This window comes from Mustela erminea, chromosome 16, assembly GCF_009829155.1.
Source record: "Mustela erminea isolate mMusErm1 chromosome 16, mMusErm1.Pri, whole genome shotgun sequence".
Classification (NCBI taxonomy): Eukaryota; Metazoa; Chordata; class Mammalia; order Carnivora; family Mustelidae; genus Mustela; species Mustela erminea.
The window spans coordinates 61,897,765-61,917,720 of record NC_045629.1 but is presented as its reverse complement, the minus strand read 5'-3'; the positions used below and the strand labels follow the sequence as shown (position 1 = coordinate 61,917,720).

General features: G+C 39.3%; 1 protein-coding gene across 9 annotated transcripts in view; it reads left to right on the top strand.

Moving 5' to 3' along the window:
• TRPS1 (transcriptional repressor GATA binding 1) overlaps positions 1-19,956 on the top strand; it is a 254,297-nt gene that overhangs the window by 52,786 nt on the left and 181,555 nt on the right. For 8 of the 9 annotated variants that reach the window (XM_032316309.1, XM_032316314.1, XM_032316313.1 and 5 more), the window contains one exon: positions 9,927-11,056. In XM_032316309.1, the coding sequence (XP_032172200.1) occupies positions 9,927-11,056 (1,130 nt within the window). The remainder of the gene's footprint in view (positions 1-9,926; positions 11,057-19,956) is intronic. The other variant, XM_032316318.1, reaches the window with a different exon arrangement.

Genomic DNA, 19,956 nt, shown 5'->3' with positions numbered 1-19,956 from the left:
GCTCACCCTAAGGCCATCAAGCAAAGTGAAGTTCTGGCATTTACCAGGTCATTTTCATCATGGAGATGACCGAGCTGGACAGTGTTAGCCATCCCAGTGGAGGAGAATAGTTTGACCATCTTCACTCCCTGCCTGTTGGTGAAATCTCCATGGTGTTGTTACAGGAGGGTCAGTCAGTATGATACATGTTGACCTCTCTATGATTTTTGACTTATCTGCTATCGTTTAAAGAAAATGTATCACTTTGTTGAATATCCGTATCTCTCTCTAGGCAGTGTTTAGAAGAAATCATGGTGATTAGTGCATCTAATCAAATTTAGCATTACTTAACTCTTAATAAAAATGTTTTTAAAAGTTTAAAAAAATTATCCTCAAATGGCCTGCTCAGCTAACCGTATCAAGTCAGCAGCTTAGTCAGTGCATTTTGTTTCTGGGGTCATTATAATTACAGCGTCCACACAGCTGTTGGAAACACAGATCCATAAGCTGTGTCTAACCCCAGGAAAGTTTGGAGGGAGTAGTTCCCTTTCATTTTCTGATTCCCTTCATGGAGTCTGTTTCTGAGAATCATTAGACCGCAGACCTCTTGATTTCTTCATCATCTGGTTTTAAAATTTGAAATAAGTGTTGGGCATTTTCAGAATATCAGAAAAGACCTTGCTTTATTGAAATTGGAAGTCAAATGTAAAATTTATTTTTCTGTATTGCTTGTAATTTGATCCATACTTTTTTCATCTATAGCTTATATGACCAAAATTGTACATACCTTTTGGGGTTTTCTTCCAATTTGGGATTCACTTCTGACAACAGCTAACGTTTATAAAGAATTTCTTATGGGCATAGGTAGAGCTAAGCTATTTATGTGTATTACTTAACTTCTCTTCATAAAAACCCTTGAAGTAGACATTACTATTATGTCCATTTTTTTTTTTTTTAATGAGGAAGCAGGTGTAGAGGAATTAAAGTAACCTGCTCAAGGTCACAGAGGTATGCAAGGGTGGGGGTAAATGAGATGCTTGCCTGCGAGTGAGTACTGAATGGGTGTGAGGCAGAGAAGAAGCAGAATGCCTTCAGAGTGTCTCCTTTGCATGTACTGTGAACCCCAACCGAACTCGGAGCTCTGTCTACAAAACCAGTCTTCACAACCATTATGGCATATGACCTTCCCAAATACGGGGTTGAGTTTACTTCAACTAACAAAGCAATGGAAGATGGGCCAGCTGTTCGTAGAGAAGGACATACAAAGCTGGTACATGGGGGCTCTTTGATGTGTACTCTGAATCGTGTTGAATTTGGGGACCTTAGTGGTTTCTTGGAGATTGTTTCTTCTCCAGTCCCTGCACTGTAGTGCCGCCATATTTGAACTCACTAGGCTCATTATTGAAATCATTGAAAAGAAAATTAATTTTACTGATTTGTCTTTTTTTTTTTTTTAAGATTTTATTTATTTATTTGACAGACAGAGATCACAAGTAGGCAGAGAGGCAGGCAGAGAGGCAGGCAGAGAGGAGGCAGAGAGGAGGAAGCAGGCCCCCTGCTGAGCAGAGAGCCCGATGTGGGGCTCGATCCCAGGACCCTGAGATCATGACCTGAGCCGAAGGCAGAGGATTAACCCACTGAGCCACCCAGGCGCCCCTGATTTGTCTTTTTTTTTTAATTACGGGTGATTCATTTTCACTGGTACTTTTGCTACCGAAACTAGTTCTGATAAAGCGAGGAAGAACCAGATTTTGATTTAATCAATTAAGGAGGCAGTTTTATCCCCAAATGAAGTGACATTTTATCCATTTATTTGATTTAGTTTATATTCCCCTCATTTGGAGGACTTTGTTTTAGGGATTTATGATTTAATAAATGGCGACGGACTTGTAATATTCTCTTCTGGTTACCAGGCACAATCTTAGGGTTGGTTTTTCTTTCTTTCTTTCTTTTTTTTTTTTAAGACTTTACTTATTTGACACAGAGAGAGAGATATCACAAGTAGGCAGAGATGCAGGCAGAGAGAGAGGGGGAAGCAGGCTCCTTGCTGAGCAGAAAGCCTGACTGGGGGCTAGAGCCTGTCTGGGGGCTCGATCCCAGCATCCTGAGATCATAACCTGAGTCAAAGGCATAGGATTAACCCACTGAGCCACCCAGATGCCCCTTGGTGTTGGTTTTTCTATGAAGGTTAAATATTAGATACATCCGGCTTCCATTTATATTCTCCATGGCTTTGTAATTAACATTTTATTCTTTGCCTGCCTATAAGTACAGGACGGGGAGAGAAGACCTCAGAACGCCTTTAGAGTGTCTCAGGGACACGTACCGCATACTCCAACCATGCTCCAGCTCCGCTGCGTGGCCTCCCGGGATCTTGAACATGAGGGGTGGAGCTGCGGGGAGGGACTTGAGAAATGCTTGTCTCTGGCTTACCCTGCTTACCCTTTAATACTTCAATGACCCGCTGATGTCAGACTAAAGAGCACCTGACTTCTTTCATGAGTCCAGTAGCATATTTGGGGATCTTACAATCAACAGCGATTTGTTTTAAGACCTGTTTTTCCAGCTGATGGGTGGCTTCACCTTGATGTCCCACCAGCCCCTCCAAGTCAACGTGCAGAAAGCTCAAGTTGTTAGCCCCTCCCCTAACGGCTCCCCCCCTCCCTTGTTCTGTACTCCCATTTCCAAGTTGGCAGGGCTGGAAATGCTATGGTTACCCTGGATTTTTTTCTGATGTGTGTGTCTCCCCCCAAACTGTTGAGAAGTTTGCTTCGTGCTTTACGCTTTTATGGCCCCCACCCTTCATGTTTACTTAGGAAATTCTTAGTGGTTTCTTTAGTTACTTCTTTTCTCTTTCTGATCCCTTCCATTCTCTTCCTTTCTCTCCTGCTCTTGCCTCCCCCTCCCCCCTTCCTGCAGCCCTCCCCTCCTGTCCTTTTCCTGTCTCTTTTCTCCTTGCTTCCTCCTCCTCTCCTTCCCTTCCTCCCTCTTGTCCTGCCTCCCTTCCTTTCTTTCTTTGATTTTTTTTTTTTTTAATTCTACTTACGGAGCCACATCCTACCTTTCGTAGGAAGAATAGCTCTACTGCTCTACTTTCTATAAAATGTGTATCATTTTAGGGGCACCTGGGTGGCTCAGTGGGTTGAGCCGCTGCCTTCAGCTCGGGTCGTGGTCTCGGGGTCCTAGGATCGAGTCCCGCATCCGGCTCTCTGCTCAGCAGGGAGCCTGCTTCCCTCTCTCTCTGCCTGCCTCTCTGCCTACTTGTGATCTCTCTCTGTCAAATAAATATATAAAATTTTAAAAAAAAGTATCATTTTAATTATACTTGTGTCATTCAGTAGAACTCTTTCTCTCCAATAAGACATCGCTTTTCCAAATTCTCTTTCACCCCTGGTCTCCCTTCAGGGTTCCTTAGCAGCTTGCTCTGTTTCACTGTCTTGTGCTTTACTCACTTTGTTTCCTGCACCTGAAAAGCCTTTCTGCAGTCACTGTCTTTGAGTTCATGAGTCCACAGCTCGGTTGTGACCTCGTTCCGAAGGCCTTTGCCGACCTGTCAGTGTGGCTTAGGTTCTCTTCCTCTGTGTTGTCCTGGAACTTGGTACCTTCCAGCAGAAGCTCGCCCTCCGCTGTTGTCATCTGTTTGCTTGTGAGCTTTCTGCCCCAGACCACTGACGTGCTGGGGTTTTGGACTCCATCACTTCTCTTTGGATCATCTATGTTTAGCACGAAGTAGGCATGCAACAAAGCACCCTTCCCTAGAGGAAGGATGTCACACAGTGATTCCACACTCTTGTTTTTCCCATTTAAGACACTCTTTAGAACACTTAGTTCTTCTCTGTTTCCCTTCTGAGCCTGTGGCAAAGTTGGGTCAGATGCAGAAGAGTTCTGTGGATAATGCACTCAGCTTTATAATCCACTTGCCTTGCATTTTTTGTTGTGTTTTGCACTTTTCCCCACAAAACATTTTTCCCCCAAATTCTTGAGGCTGACTTTAAGATTTATTGGTATTCCGTCAGCCCAGATACCAAATAACCCTAGACACTCAGGTCGGCATTTTGCTGGGTGAAGTGAGAAAACCAGTTGGGGTAGACTATTGATGGCTGTAATCCAAAAAGCTGATAATAAAAATATGCATAATTTAATATATGCAGGACTTTACCCTTAAAATTGTCCCTTGTACCAGTTTAAGTTTTGCCCCCCCCACCACAAAAAAAAAAAAAAATTGTTGCTTGTTATAATTCAAAAAAATTTTTTGGATTTTTGACTTACTTTGTGGAAAAGGGTGTTTATAGGAATATGGCGGTGACTCCAGCAATGCCAGGAACAGGGTGTGATGGCAAGGGACTGAGAAGATCACCGTCCAGGTAGATTTGTTATTGAACTGTCTAAACTAGCCACCAAACGCTCATCACGGCGGCGCGCTCCTCTTCCACACTGTTTTTTGAAGCACTCACAATGCGGAAACACTCCCTGCGTGGACGAGCACAGTAATTCTGCCTCTCGTTATTTTCAGCCAAGATCGGCCCTGACAGATTTCTTCAAGCTATTTGTAACTTCAGTCTCTGAGCAGTGATTTTGAGCAACTTAGCTTTTTATTAAGTGAAGGTTTTACTGTTTTGACTATCAGCCCATAACCTCAAGTCCCCTTAAATTAGTACCCTCCTAATTGTCTCTGTTGCTATCAATTATAGCACTTGAAAATGAACCACATCTGAGGAAGAGTTTGTATTTAGTTCAAACAACCCTTTTTGTTCCCCTGACAAGAACTACATGGCCTGAAGTGTCATTTCAAGAGTTCTGAGGCTTCAAAAAAAAACTTTTCCTTTGACATATTCTTTTAGATATTACTCTTACCAGTTTTTGTTCCATATTATTAGAAGGAAGTAAATGAATTAAGGTTAAATACCTTGCAAAAAGTCAGCCCTTTATATTTTTAACTTCTACAGTGAAACATTTTTGTGAAAAGACATATGTAAATAAATCAGAAACAAAGGCCATGAGACATACTTATATAGAAGGAATAGTTTTTATTTTTTATTTTTAATTTTTTTTTTAAAGATTTTAAAAAATTTATTTATTTGACAGAGAGAGAGAGAGATATCACAAGTAGGCAGAGAGGCAGGCAGAGAGAGGAGGAAGCAGGCTCCCTGCTGAGCAGAGAGCCCAATGCGAGGCTTGATCCCAGGACCCTGGAGATCATGACCTGAGCTGAAGGCAGAGGCTTAACCCACTGAGTCACCCAGGCGCCCCAGAAGGAATAGTTTTTAAAACTAAGTTTAAAATAGAATAAAAAGCCACCATATCTGTGAAAAACAACTTCAACTCTGTTCTTTTTCATGCCTTTAACAGGTATGTCAGGTGTTCTTATTTATCTATGATTCACAAACAAATGCCTCCATAGTTGTTTGTTTTTGGGTGAAAGATGCATTTTGTTCAGTTTTTTGAAGAAGCCCAGATACGTCTGGTTGAGTCAATAAAGGGGGAGGGGGTGTGTGAAACAGTCATGTTTTCATCCCACGCAATTCATGGCCCTGGGTAAAAAATTTTCATGTGTGCTTGCATCTCTCACAATAACTTCATTCATTCAACCCAAGTGTATTGAGCCCCTGCTTACTTCCAAGGATGAATAAAATATCATTCCTTCGGTCTATGAAGGAAGTCGAACAGAAACATTAGCTTAGTAGCAACAGAATCGAACCTTTTCATTTACAGCTAAGAACACTAAGAGTGACAAGCTTATGAGTTTTGTCAGTGAATGACTTCACCATGTCCTCACTGTTTAGCCTTTTCATCCCATTAGCAGGAGAAATTAGATTAGGTATTCCATTTTATTAAATAATAATCCCCTTTATGGGAATCGTACTGTTAGAGAATGCTGGCTGACAGGCATATGCTAGCTCCATGTGGCTATTTAAATTTCAGCAAATTCAAATTAAATTAATGAAAATCAATAAAAATTATTTAAATCAGTCCCTCAGTTGCACTAGCCCTATTTCAAGTGTCCAGTACCCACCCACATGTGGCCTGTAGCTACCCTGTTGGTGGACTGTGGAACATTTCCATTGTCTCAGAAAGTTCTGTTGGACAGCACTGATCTTGAGTTTACAGATCAATTTCAGCTACATTCTCCCCCTTGATCTCACAATAATCCCAAAGATGGCCAGGTGTACGCTGTTGTTTATGTCCATAAAGTTGAGGAGATTGAGATGCCAGGGGGTTGAATAGTGTGTTTTTGCACAGACTTTAACTTCTGGAACTTCCGCTGGGAGCAAACAAGTCCAAGTAAAGATTAATACTATTAGCTACAAATCTATATCTTCAACTATCAGTAATTTGAAGGCAAAGGTGTGGTCTAGCTTGCTCACTGTTGTTCCAACACCTATTCCAGAGACTGGCACAAACTAAATACTCAGTAGCTGCTAATTAAATGAGTGAATAGGTATAATCTTCGGTCCAAACAGAATTTACAGTTTAATGGAAATTTTAAAGTATGGATATCCGTGTCGAAGGAATGGCCGGATTAACAGGCTATAATTATAATTCTTGTTAGCAAAAGGAAAAAAGATTGAAACTTACACTCTTTATTCTATTTGTGATCTCTTTTTTAGTCTAATTATAGCTAGGGAATGGTAAGGGTTTTTTTTTTCCCCCTACTCCTTGCTGGGTTCAACCATTTGAAAAGTTTGAGATAATTCTCTGAATGTGTAGCTGCTGTTTCCTGGCCGTAAGATTGAAGAGACTGTTGCTGCAAACACACTTATTTTGTATAATTGTTCTTGCTGTCTGTATTTAACCTAGGAAAGAATTGTTTCAAGTTAACATTTATGTGTCATTAAAATAAAATAGATATGGTCAGCAGTATTAGGTATGGTCTTCTAGAATAATAAATTATATTTTATTTTAGAATGGCATTTAAATGATATACATCAGTTTGTTTCATCTTGACTTAAAAGTCCATCTTTTTAAAGGAAAGTGTAAATATGGTCACAAGGGTAGCCTTTAAATCTTTTTGAAAGAGCAAAGGAATAGAACACTAAGTAATAATGTTCCCACAGTTGGCTTTTAATAATTTTTTACATATTTTTGAATGTCTATATTAGCTTTAAGTAATATAAAACTAGCTCTAAGCTAGCTATACTAGCTTTAAGTAGTATAAAGCTAATATGATTTATTGCTATTTACCAAGAAGGTGAACAGATAACCTTATAGAAGTGTCAATATTATTGTTCTTGTCATTAGTTGAGATCCTTCTGTTTTCGTTTGCTTACTTGGGTGGTTTTTGAAAGAGCATCTTAAATAATAATCTTAAATAGTGAAGCTGGCTGGCTTTCCCTGGGTAAAAAACACAACCTGTAGACACCAGATACCAGGGACTTAAAAGATTTAATGAGGTTTGCAGTGGTAACTTAGTTAATTCCAAACCAAAATGCAACACTGGCAGTTTTGTTTTTGGTTTTGTCTGTTTACCACACAGCCTTTCTTCTTTCTTTCATGGTCTTTTCACCTGATAGTAGTCATTTTTAGCCTGGCCTTTTTTTATTCTTAAAGCTTTTGTCAAATACTGGAAGGGATACTGTGATCTTAGTAATAACTTTGGTTCACTTCAAAACCCTATGTTTAGGGATTCCCTAGGACTCTAAATGCTCCTGGTTCAGTCCTTTCAGTGTGGACATGGAATATGCATCTTGGAGATTGCAAAATCAAAGACACACTGCTGATGTCTTGTGGTTTCTCAGGAATCCCTGTTCTACAAGCAGAAGTTAAAAACATTTTATATTAGGAAGATTGACAATTCTGAAGCAACATCGTAGCAAAAGCAAGAAAATTTTGGCATACCCGCTTTGCTCGCATTAGAGAAGAAGGGCCTATAACTTCTGCATTTGCCCCTTTTGATTCAAGTTGATGTTTCTGAACAAAGTACCAGAGTTGATGGAAGCCCAATGAAATGCTTTGTTTTGTTTTTGGAAATAAGGTTTCTCCTCACCTCTAGTGAGTTGGGAAATAGATGGAGGGACTTTGCAATGTGATGGCGTCCCAGGGCACATTGTTAGTTGTTCTAGTCCCTAAAGTGCTAGGTTAGAAGGGTGCATTGGCTGTATCCTCATGTGGTCTGGCTTTGACATCTCTCACACAGCCCATGGCCAGACTGCTGGCTGGGAGGGTGCCCCCTCCTTTCCCTTCTGTTTAGAGGATGCCGTGCTGTTGCGGACAGACTGAAGCCTGTGTTCTTGCCATGGTGGGTGTAGACAGCCCCCAAAGTGAAACATTGTTATCCTTCGTTAAAGGCTGCGAGAGATGTTTGCAAATTATTGTCTTAATATACAGTAAGTGTTGTGATCATGCACATTTCCGGGAGCTGTAATACCAGAAACAAATATATAGTTGTCCCCAGCTGAATTAACCCTTGGCCAGACAGATTAAGTCTTTTGATCAAGCTCACAGCCTCTCCGTAAGTGGCAGAACGGACGGCATTCTTAGTCGTGTACAACAGAGGTGCAAACATGTGTCTCAGTGTGCTAAAGGAATATTATTTGCATATTAAGTGGAACCTCTGAAATGATTTTTGAGATGCTTGAGACTTTTCTCATGGAGTGATTTGGATATGAGCAGTGATCACACATGTCATTTCTGAGCAGCTGTTGAAGGAGGCAGAACATGATTATGTCACGTGCCTAATCTATTACATCTGGTAGCAAGAAAAACTCAGTAATTCTCTGATAGAAGAGGAAGTCTCTCCTTTTTTGGAGCATTTCTATCAAAAACTCGGTTTTTTTTTTGTTTTGTTTTGTTTTTTTTTAAAGATTTTATTTATTTATTTGACAGAGAGACATCACAAGTAGGCAGAGAGGCAGGCAGAGAGAGAGAGAGGAGGAAGCAGGCTCCCTGCTGAGCAGAGAGCCCGATGCGGGACTCGATCCCAGGACCCTGAGATCATGACCTGAGCCGAAGGCAGCGGCTTAACCCACTGAGCCACCCAGGCGCCCCAAAAACTCGGTTTTAAGCCAGGAATTTTGGCTACTCATTGGTGGCGCTTGGCGAAGCTGCCCTTTGCAGGGCACACTGAAGAAGGAGAAAGGATTTTATATAAAGTGATTTTTGAATACCTTCATTGCCCTAATGCTGTACAGTTTTAGAATTCAGATAGAAAGAAGAGCTATGATCATTCCTGTGATGGGATTACTTTATTTAGGCCTTTGACCACCCCCATGACCCACTGAGACAGAGCCTTGATCAGATGAGGCCCTGGAAGGTTTTTTTCTTTTCCTTTATCCTGGATTGGAAATCATTTTAAACTTTTTACATTAGACTCTCTTCACCAAGACTTCAGATCCACTGCATTCATTTTGTTTTTGGTGTAATAGTGCCTGCTTGGGCTTTAATTATAAGGCGTTTTGTGTGGTCATTTTAGCAGCTTTGTTTTACCCAAAAGGTAGACTTCATCTTTGCCCAAGGCTTCATTGCTATAGGAACTGAACAGAGGATTTCCTTGGAGAACGACTGCATTGAGTAATCTCTAAGCAACTGCCTCTGGTTTTGACAGCAACCCTTAACTTCACGAGAAGAAATCCCCTGTGATTTGGATACTTCTGCAAGCCTGTGGTTTGAAGGAAACAGTAGTAAAACCTACTTACTTGAAAATTGTTTTCTTGGCTTTTTAAGAAGAGTATTTATTAAATCCATTGAGCTAGTTATAGTCCTCTTATTACTTATCTTTATCTGTTACTTTGGCCAAAAATGTTTAGCATAATGAGCCTCTCAAAGAGTAGCTATTGAGAAATGAAGAGTGCGTTTCTTTGGCTCTGATTATTCAAGTGATTTCATAATAAGCAGAAGTACTATTGTATTTTTTGATGTGGAATAATACTTGGCAGTGCCCCCTCCCCCCTCCTACAGAGAGCGCGAAATGAATGATACCTTTCAAATAACGCCCATCTCTTCTGTACCAGGTCACTTCGGGTGGAACATTCATTGGCATTGGACGGAAAACACCCGATTGCCAGGGAAACACCAAGTACTTCCGCTGTAAATTCTGCAATTTCACTTACATGGGCAACTCCTCAACTGAACTAGAACAACATTTTCTTCAGACTCACCCGAACAAAATCAAAGCTTCTCTCCCCTCCTCTGAGGGTGCAAAACCTTCAGAGAAAAACTCTAACAAATCCATCCCTGCACTTCGATCCAGTGATTCTGGAGACTTGGGAAAGTGGCAGGACAAGATCACGGTCAAGACGGGAGATGACACTCCTGTTGGCTACTCAGTGCCCATCAAGCCCCTCGATTCCTCGAGACAAAATGGTACAGAGGCCACCAGTTACTACTGGTGTAAATTTTGTAGTTTCAGCTGTGAGTCATCTAGCTCACTTAAATTGCTAGAACATTATGGCAAACAGCACGGAGGAGCGCAGTCAGGCGGCCTTAATCCAGAGTTGAATGATAAGCTTTCCAGGGGCTCTGTCATTAACCAGAATGATCTAGCCAAAAGTGCAGAAGGGGAGCCGATGGCCAAGGCAGACAAGGGCTCTAGTGGGGCTAAAAAGAAGGACTTCTCCAGCAAGGGAGCAGAGGATAATATGGTAACGAGCTATAATTGTCAGTTCTGTGATTTTAGATACTCCAAAAGCCACGGCCCCGACGTCATTGTAGTGGGGCCGCTCCTCCGTCACTATCAGCAGCTCCATAACATTCATAAATGTACCATTAAACACTGTCCCTTCTGTCCCAGAGGCCTTTGCAGCCCTGAAAAGCACCTTGGAGAAATTACTTACCCGTTTGCTTGTCGAAAAAGTAATTGTTCCCACTGTGCACTCTTGCTTTTGCACTTGTCTCCGGGGGCAGCCGGAAGCTCGCGAGTCAAACACCAGTGCCATCAGTGCTCCTTCTCCACCCCCGACGTGGATGTGCTCCTTTTCCACTACGAGAGCTCCCACGAGTCCCAAGCATCGGAGGTCAAACAGGAAGCCAATCACCTGCAAGGATCGGACGGGCAGCCGGCTGTCAAGGAAAGCAAGGAACACTCGTGTACCAAATGTGATTTCATCACCCAGGTGGAAGAAGAGATTTCCCGACACTACAGGTAGGCCATCGTAGGGGGTGGGGTGGGGAGGGTGCAATGTCAAAGGAAACCATCGAAAGAAGCTAGAGGGCTGATCCCAGAATCATCAGGAATGATTGCGGTGACTTGGGGAAGTTGCAGGAAAGGTAAACGTAAAAGATCATTCGTGAAACTGCAGATTATGGATTTATAGACGTGGTAATCACGGATTTTAATTTGGTCGCTTGTTTCAGACCATTTACTCTTCCGATTCGTACCTGCTTTCTTCCATTTACTGAGTGTATTTTACAGTTTGCAGCGATGACGGTAATGCTGCTGAGTTCACTCATTTACCACAATTCATGTCTTTGTCCTTGCTGGGTGCCTCCACGTGCCCTCATTTCTGGTGGAGCGTCTTCCACATGGAAGGCGCCGTCATCATGTGTTCTCTTCTCTGTTCCTCCTGGGAATCCATCAGGGTGAGAACACGAGGCTCATTTTTCTTTTAACGTGAGATTGGACATTCTTCTGGCTTTAAAAAATAAAATTGAGCAACATCCTCATTTTGCAAGGAAACAGTCATCTGAAGGTGAGAATTCTGTAGATAACGTGACTTTGGATTTCTGTATGCTCACTCCTCTGAGTGGGGAAAGCCCACTTCAGTTATTACAGATCCATAAACAGAGATATAGGATACATTCATGGGTTGTTGTTTTTTTCCCACTTTCATCGTATTATTTTTGTAAATATTACTTTTCCCAGTTAATCTTTCATATTTTCTTTTTTTTTTTTTTAATTTTATTTGTTTGATGGAGAGATTCACAGCGAGAGAGGGAACATAAGCAGGGGGAGTGGGAGAGGGAGAAACAGGCCTCCTGCTGAGCAGAGAGCCCAATGCAGGGCTCGATCCCAGGACTCTGGGATCATGCCCTGAGCCGAAGGCAGATGCCTAACGACTGAGCCACCCAGGTGCCCATATTTTCTAAAGATGGGTTTAGGATGTATCTCTTTATTTCATTTATACAGTCATTCCTTAACGAATTAAAGCCAAGAATACACATTGTGCCGGGCATTGATGATAAAGGAGAAAACAGGACAGAACTACTCTGCGCCCACATGGAACTTACAGTTTAGTAGGGAAGTCATTAACATATCATTATGAGTTCAAGTGTCACAACAGATGAAGTAGAGACCACTGAAGAGAATGACCACAAAATCTAATCTTGTAGATGAGGAAATGCCTCCCTAAAGAAGGAGCATCTAACCTGAGACTTGGTTGTATAAGTGGGAATTAGTTTAGTAAAATCCTGGAAATACAGCTCGTTCAGAGGTTACTTAGTGCTTAGTAGATGCTTTTTTGTTGCTGCGCCTCTAAGAATCAAAGTAAAGAGCTTTATTTACTATTTTTAAATATTTCTCCTACTGTAGACTCAGCATCCTAGTTTAAAAATCTTCCCATCCCAAGATTTTAAAGTTTTTAAACAGATTTTAATTTTCCCGTTCCAAGACTTTGAACAGTTCCTCCCATTCTTTTTAGAAGTCGTGTGTCAGTATGAGTGTGTGTGTTTTGTCAGTCCCCAGTAATGAAGCAGTTCATGTCCAACAATAGGCTAATAATGTTGGATGTTAATTTGAAGGGCATCCTAATGTTCACAGTGAATCTGAATGTTCGGAAAACACTTCCTTGAGATTTACACTGTTTAATTTATAAGGTCAGCCCTAGGAAAGACACAGTCCTGCAATCAAATATGTGTTCACACTCGTAGTGAGTGTTTCTGGCTCCTCTGATGTTAGCTGCATGCTAATTTATTTCTGGGCTAGCAGACATTACCTTCCTCCTGAGCTTTGCTAGTGTGTGTATACATTTGTTAGGTGGTAGAAAAATTAGGTGATCCATTCTATTTTTGAAAGACGAGGCTTTCCTTAATTGTGAGGAAATTAGGCACACCATGACATACCACACACACGTGCGCGTGCACACACACACATACACACTGATACATCTGGATACCAGATCATTTGCATGAGTGGCTTTTTTTGAGGAAGCTGAGGCTGTTGCTTGAAAATATGTCTGGAAAAAGAGTTTCTATATGATTTGGTTAAACAAAAAATCTCCCAGGATCTAAAAGTATGAATAAAAATATTACTGAAAAATTTGAGATTTTAGTTCATAGTAATGAAAATAAGCTCTCAAGAGAAGAGACTAGTCTCGTCTTTTTCACGGCCATATCTATAGAAGTGCCAGGATGGCTATTAAGTGCTCAGTGAATATATCTTTAAGTAAATGAAGTGCCTGTAATTTTTTGACTTTGCAGTCGTTAAGGATAAGCCAAGCTCTCCATGGGAAGTTACAGTTTAACCTCAGACTATTAGATGGTCTTGAAACCCTTCTGAAGATTTAGGGCTCCACACCAAATGACAATTGTCTGTGCATTCTTTTAGCATTTTTTTTAGATGAGAAAACTGAGCAGAACTTGTTCCTAGGGCACGAAAATCCTCCTGCACTTTTTTAAAAATAAGATTTTATTTATGGGGTGACGGGGTGGCTCAGTCATTAAGTGTCTGCCTTCTACTCAGGTCGTGGTCCTGCTCAGCAGGAAGCTTGCTTCTTCCCCCCCTCTCTCCCTGCTTGTGTTCCCTCTCTTGCTGTGTCTCTCTCTGTCAAAAAACAAAGTAAAAAATAAATAAAGATTTTATTTATATATTATAGAGAGAAAATGAACATGAGTGGGGGGAGAGGGGCAGAAGGCCAGAGTGAAGCAGACTCCCTGGTCCCCGAGACCTGGCTCAATCCCAGGACCCCAGAATCATGACCTGAGCTGAAGGCAGAGGCTTAAACAGCTGAGCCACCCAAGAGCCCCACTTGTGAACTTATTTTTAAAACCTGCTGTAATTCATGTGGTCCTGGATTAAGGTACTGAATAGTTTTTCTCTGATCGGTTTATGAGTTCTTGTAGAAATATTCGCAATTTGGAGACTTACACTTTCTGAAACTCTACTGAAAGTTGAACAGCAGTGGAGGTTCTAGGTATGTGAAAGGAGATAGTCCTATGGATGCTGAAAATTTGTTCTGCTATCAGAACATTTTCCCCACATGCTACATTTTGAAGACCGTATAAAAGGACAAATTTATCATATCACAAGAATATTTTTCTGGTTAAATTTATATTTATTTGTATTATACATGTTGGGAAACTTTCTCCATAATTCTGTTATAACTAGGGAATATTCTAAACTTTTGAGTGCTTTATGTATAAGACTTATGGTGTAGTAAAAAGGTAGCAGAAGCTAAGATCAATGAAATATGTGAAATCAGGTAGCAATAAAAATACTACAGCTGAGAAGCAGGAGAGTTGATTGAGATTTATGAGTGAAAACCTTGGTGTAGAGTCCACTCAGTGGGAATTTTCAAGAAGAATCTGGTTTAATTTTTGTTGAACTGCAAACATTATTCAGTCAGTAACTAGAACTTGGTCAGTTCTCTTAATGTTTCATATTTACTTAGGTTACCGCTAGCTTACATTTGACTGACTATGTTCTATTCCTGAATTTGTTTCCCACACTCTTTTCCTTTTATTATTTATTATTTAATTAAACAGTGTACCCCTTCTCTTAATTGATTACCTACCATTCTCCTCATTAAAATTTTCTGTGTTATAACTTAGTTTCTGGAGTAAGTAGGAGTACTGTCTCCTCACAAAACAACTAGAATAGATAAAACATATTTTTCAAGGCCTTGCTGGACTTCCATGAATTAGAGAAATTTCTGAAGCTTTTCTTGTCTTCCGTTCACCAAGAGTGGACTAAACCCAGACTGGGGAGAAGTGAATATTAAGCAGGGAGTGTGAGGTTGCACTGAGGCAAATACCAGTATTGATGTAAGTCAGTCAGGAGACTGTGCCAGAGTTCCTAAGAGTGAGAGGCTGCTGAATCTGTTTCATGTTAAGCTGGACCTTCAAGGTGGCAAAAGTGGTGCCAAGTTTAGAGCCTCCTTCTGACTTCTTTCAGAAATAAACACGTAGTTGTCTATATGAAATACTCTTAATTTTCACCTCCGTGGTATCTGTGGCAGAAGATAAATCTCAGATGAGCTCATTGTTACAGAATTTAACTCTACAGGAAGGGATTTATACCATTCTATGGGAAATCAGTAGGAAATGCAAATAATGCATTTAGATACCCAGGAAGATGATAAGTTACAAGAGTATATTTTTAGTTGTAAGAAAGCTATAAAATATAATACTTTTCAGTTATAAAAAATAAGTGTTTAAAGAAATGAAAATCATATTTACAAACTGACCAAACTCCATAAGACTATGGAGGACTAGATACGTTCAAAAAATTTTTTTTGAACTAAAGGACTAGAAACGTTCAAAGGACGTTTGAAAGGACTAGAAACGTTCTAGAGGACTAGAAACGTTCAAAAAAAGAAAGAAATAGTATTTTTTGAATTGAAAATATAATTGTTGAAACTTAAAATGTGGGTAGGTTCAATAACAGATTGGCAAGTGATAGAAGGTAAATGAATTAATCACAAGTTAAAGCTGAAGACATTAGCCAAAATATTTAAAAGAGGGGAAGGGGGTGGAAAGTATCAAAAATAGACAGTAGGTTATAGAAACATAACAAGCTGTTTTAACCTGCATCTAATTAGAGTCCCAGGAGAAAAGAATATAAAGAATGGAAGATAGGGAAAAATTATTTGAGGAGATAATGGCAGATTTCTAGAACTGAAAGATGAAAGACATAAGCACACAGATACAGAAAAGCATAGCTTATACTAAACAGGGATATATGCAAATAAATTCAGTCATAGACATGTAGTAGTAAAAATTAAAATGCCAGAGAGTTTCTTTTAGAGCCCCTAGAGAGAAACCACTATCAACTACTTAGAAAAGACGATTAAGTTGACAGCAGACTTTATCAGCAACAATGGAAACCAGTAGAGGAAGGAATTCTGTGTAAGGTTTTGAAGTAAAAACAAAACACAAAATAATCAACTTAGAATTGCATACCTGTGAAAACAATTTTCTAAGAAAAAGCAAAGATATTTTCAGATAAGCAAAGACCAGGGAACTCTGGGTAAATCTAAACAACTATAGTCTGCCTTATATATGCAGTTAAAAGGAGATAGACTAAGGTGTTGGGTAAAACAATCATGTAAGTTTGTAGTGGAAATGATCAGAAGTAAGGTGCTTTAAAGCCCTTGAATTGTCTGGAGTTAGTGAGTTACAGCTTTGCTCTGCATACTTGGAAACCCTTAAGGATAACCAGTGGAAGGATAGGAAAAGGGTATGTAACTTCTGAAGCTATAGGAAGAGTGACAACAAAATAAAATTCTATTTTCTTAAGAAATGGCATGAGAGGATACATAGGAAAAATGTATAAATGGATAAATAGAATTGTAAAAGTAATATGGTTTAAAAAAACAAAAGACCAGCTATGAAAAATTTTAATGAATCTGGGTGGTTTAAAATTTCTACTTAAATAAGGTATTGTCGGGCTTAATAAAAAAGGAAATTTGACTCTAAGCTGTTTACATAAGATGCACACTTAAAATATAAGTCTATGGAGAGTTTGTAACAAAAGAATAGACAGGGTTGCCTCAGTGGCTCAGTTGGTTGAGCATCTGCCTTCAGCTCAGGTCATGATCCCAGGGTCCTGGGTTGGAGCCCCGCATCCAGCTCCCTGCTCAGTGGGAAGCCTGTTTATCTCTCTGCCTGCCACTCCCCCTGCTTGTGCTCTCTCTGTCAAAAAAAAAATAAAATCTTTAAAAAAAAACAGATGGGTTATAGGCAATATAAACCAAAGGAATATTGAGATAACATTATTAATCTCATACAATTTAGATTTTAAGACAAACATCATAGGAGGAAAAGGTCAGTGCATAATGATAAGAGGTTCAGTTCTTGAGGGAGAGATAACAATTCTAAATATATAAAATATAAACAAATCTATATGTAAAACAAAAACTGACAACTGCAGGGAAAATAGGACAAACCACAATCACAGTGGTAGATTTTAAGCAACTTTCTTACTAAAGGTTGAACAGAAAAAATTTTCAAAGTATAAAAGATTAGAACAACAAATTAACGAACTTGATTTAATAAAAATATGTCGATTGTGGGACACCTGGGTGGCTCAATGGGTTAAGGCCTCTGCCTTTGGCTCAGGTCATGATCTTGGTCCTGGGATCGAGCCCCACACTGGGCTCTCTGCTCAGCAGGGAGCCTGCTTCCTCCTTTTTCTCTGCCTACCTGTGATCTCTGTCTGTCAAACAAATAAATAAAATCTTTAAAAAAAAATGTCTATTTTGCATCCATCAATTTAGAGAATTCACATGCTTTTCAAGCAGATATAAAACACTTAGATATAAAACAGATTTCAGAATGAAGTATCATACAGAACATATCCTTTGACAAAGTGTAATTAAGTTGGATCTCAGTAACAAAAGGATAAGGCTAGATGAAGTTACATGAGGCAAATACAAATCAAAGAAAAAAGGAGGCCACTTCATTGCAGAAAACATAGATGATAAAAAATTATAAATGGTAAAAATGGTCAATACACATGACTGAATAAAGTGAATTGGTGAATTCTGTCAATATGAGATGCTCATATTCCCAATAGAAGCATAATCACACACCTCAGAAGAAAGCTTCTTTCATGGATACACTTGGAAACCAGTATTGGTTTTTGCAAGCAGGACAACCAAAACAAAAATGAAAATAAAAGCAGCAGGGGCGCCTGGTGGCTCAGTTGGTTAAGCATCAGACTCTTGATTTCACCTCAGTTCATGATCTCAGGGGTGTGAGACTGAGCCCTGTGTGGGACTCCGTGCTGGGTGTGGAGATGAGGACTCTCGCTCTTCCTCCCCCTCTGCTCCCCCTGCCTCCTCGCACACACACATGCTCTCGCCCTCTCAAAAACCGAAACAACAACAACAACAAAAACCCAGGAAAAGTACCAACTAGTAGTATACAGCTACTGGCATTAAATAATTTGTAGATTTTTATATAGTAGACTATTACACAGTAGTGAATTTGAATAAATGACAGTTGAATACTACATGGATGAATCTTATAAGTACAATTTTGGCTGAATAAAAAGAAATTCAAGATGATTTGTAGCTGCATACCATTTTATGTGACTTCTTAAAGTAGCAAATATATATATGTATATTTATTTGGTTTTGCTAGTATATATATATATTCATTATATGCGTATGTTTGTGTATTCACATATATACCATGTATATTCATATCATTTATGTACATATATGGAACTATACCATTAATATAATTTTCTCTATATCATCTCTGTCTCTCTCTCTTTATATATATACACACATACATGGATCTCTGCATTTCTCTGTATGTATATATATATATATATACACACACACACAAAGACACAGATATATATCATCATAGTCCATGATTATATTCCAGTTTTTATTTTTTGTAAACCTAAATATAAATGTGTATATATATATATTTAAACATATACACATATACGTAGACTGTGTTATGACTAACATTGTATGATAACATTTTAAAATGAAAACAGAACATCAGTTTTCATCAGTCCAATAAATATTTGAATAAGTGTTCAATCCCCCTTATGAGTAAATAACTACTTAAAAATCATTAATGTTATCATTGTCTATCTGCTTGTTATCTAGAATGTGAAGAAAATGGACATATTTTTGGTAGTATATGTGATAACAAGCATCTGTTCTATTGGAGATTTATGAATGCATTTAAAATTGTTTAAACAGTGTTCGAATCTTTTAAACATGAAATATGTAACTCTGGTTGAAGGAAATAACTTTGGATACCATGGCTGGTCAAATTAAGGTAGCTACTGTTCAGTCTCTGCCTTAGCAGAGCACAGAAAGGAGCATGCATGGACTGTGTGCTCTGCTAATTCTAAAGAACAGATTTTATGATAAGTACCTAATTATCAACACTTCTGAAAAAGCCAAGTACATAGTGCATTAGCACAGAGTTTCTCAAAATGCGAGTGCCACGACAGTTAAATTTACATTTGTGTACATTAGATGACATGTTCTTTTAAACAATACCTAATAAATCAGTGGCCCGTAATTCCTTGAAATGGACCTAATAGTTCAAGTTGAGAATTCCTGTTGTGAGACACATTACCCAGGGTATTACTCCTTCAAGAAAATAACCCACAGTGGCACTACCTTTATTTGTATATATTATTAGCATTTCAGAGTTGATGGTCCTGAGGACTTTGTACAAGAACCATGATCAATTCCTGGGATAAAATAAAGTTTAGCCATGATTTCTATTTCATATCAATTTATAGAAATCATTTACCAAATGTTACTCGCTTTCTATTTTATGGGGAGGTTGGTCTCCCTTTAACACTTGGTCAGGGATATCTTCTTTTTGGAAGTGAATCAGTGAATCATAAATTGAGATTTTTCAGCTATGACATTAGTTGTATTTTCTTCTGTTTTGTTCATTTTCACTTGAAAATGAAATGACCCTACACTCCCCTTAAGAAATCTAGTTACTCTAAAGGAGTAAACACCAATCAGATAATTTCAGCTTTTTTTTTTTAAAGATTTTATTTATTTATTTGAAAGACAGAGATCACAAGTAGGCAGAGAGGCAGGCAGAGAGAGAGGGGAGGAAGCAGGCTCCCTGCGGAGCAGAGAGCTGGATACCAGGACCCTAGGATCATGACCTGAGCCTAAGGCGGAGGCTTTAACTCACTGAGCCACCCAGGTGCCCCATGATTTCAGCTTTAAAAATACAAAATGAGTGGATTGCATGGAATCTTCCTCAGAGGTCAGTTTATCTTACATTTTGCAGGCTGCTCCTCTGCACTTAACTAAGGCTGAATATTATTGCAGTTCCAGCTTCTAAAATTGATTGATCTGGTTATTCACCTGTAATTCCTTTTTTGTC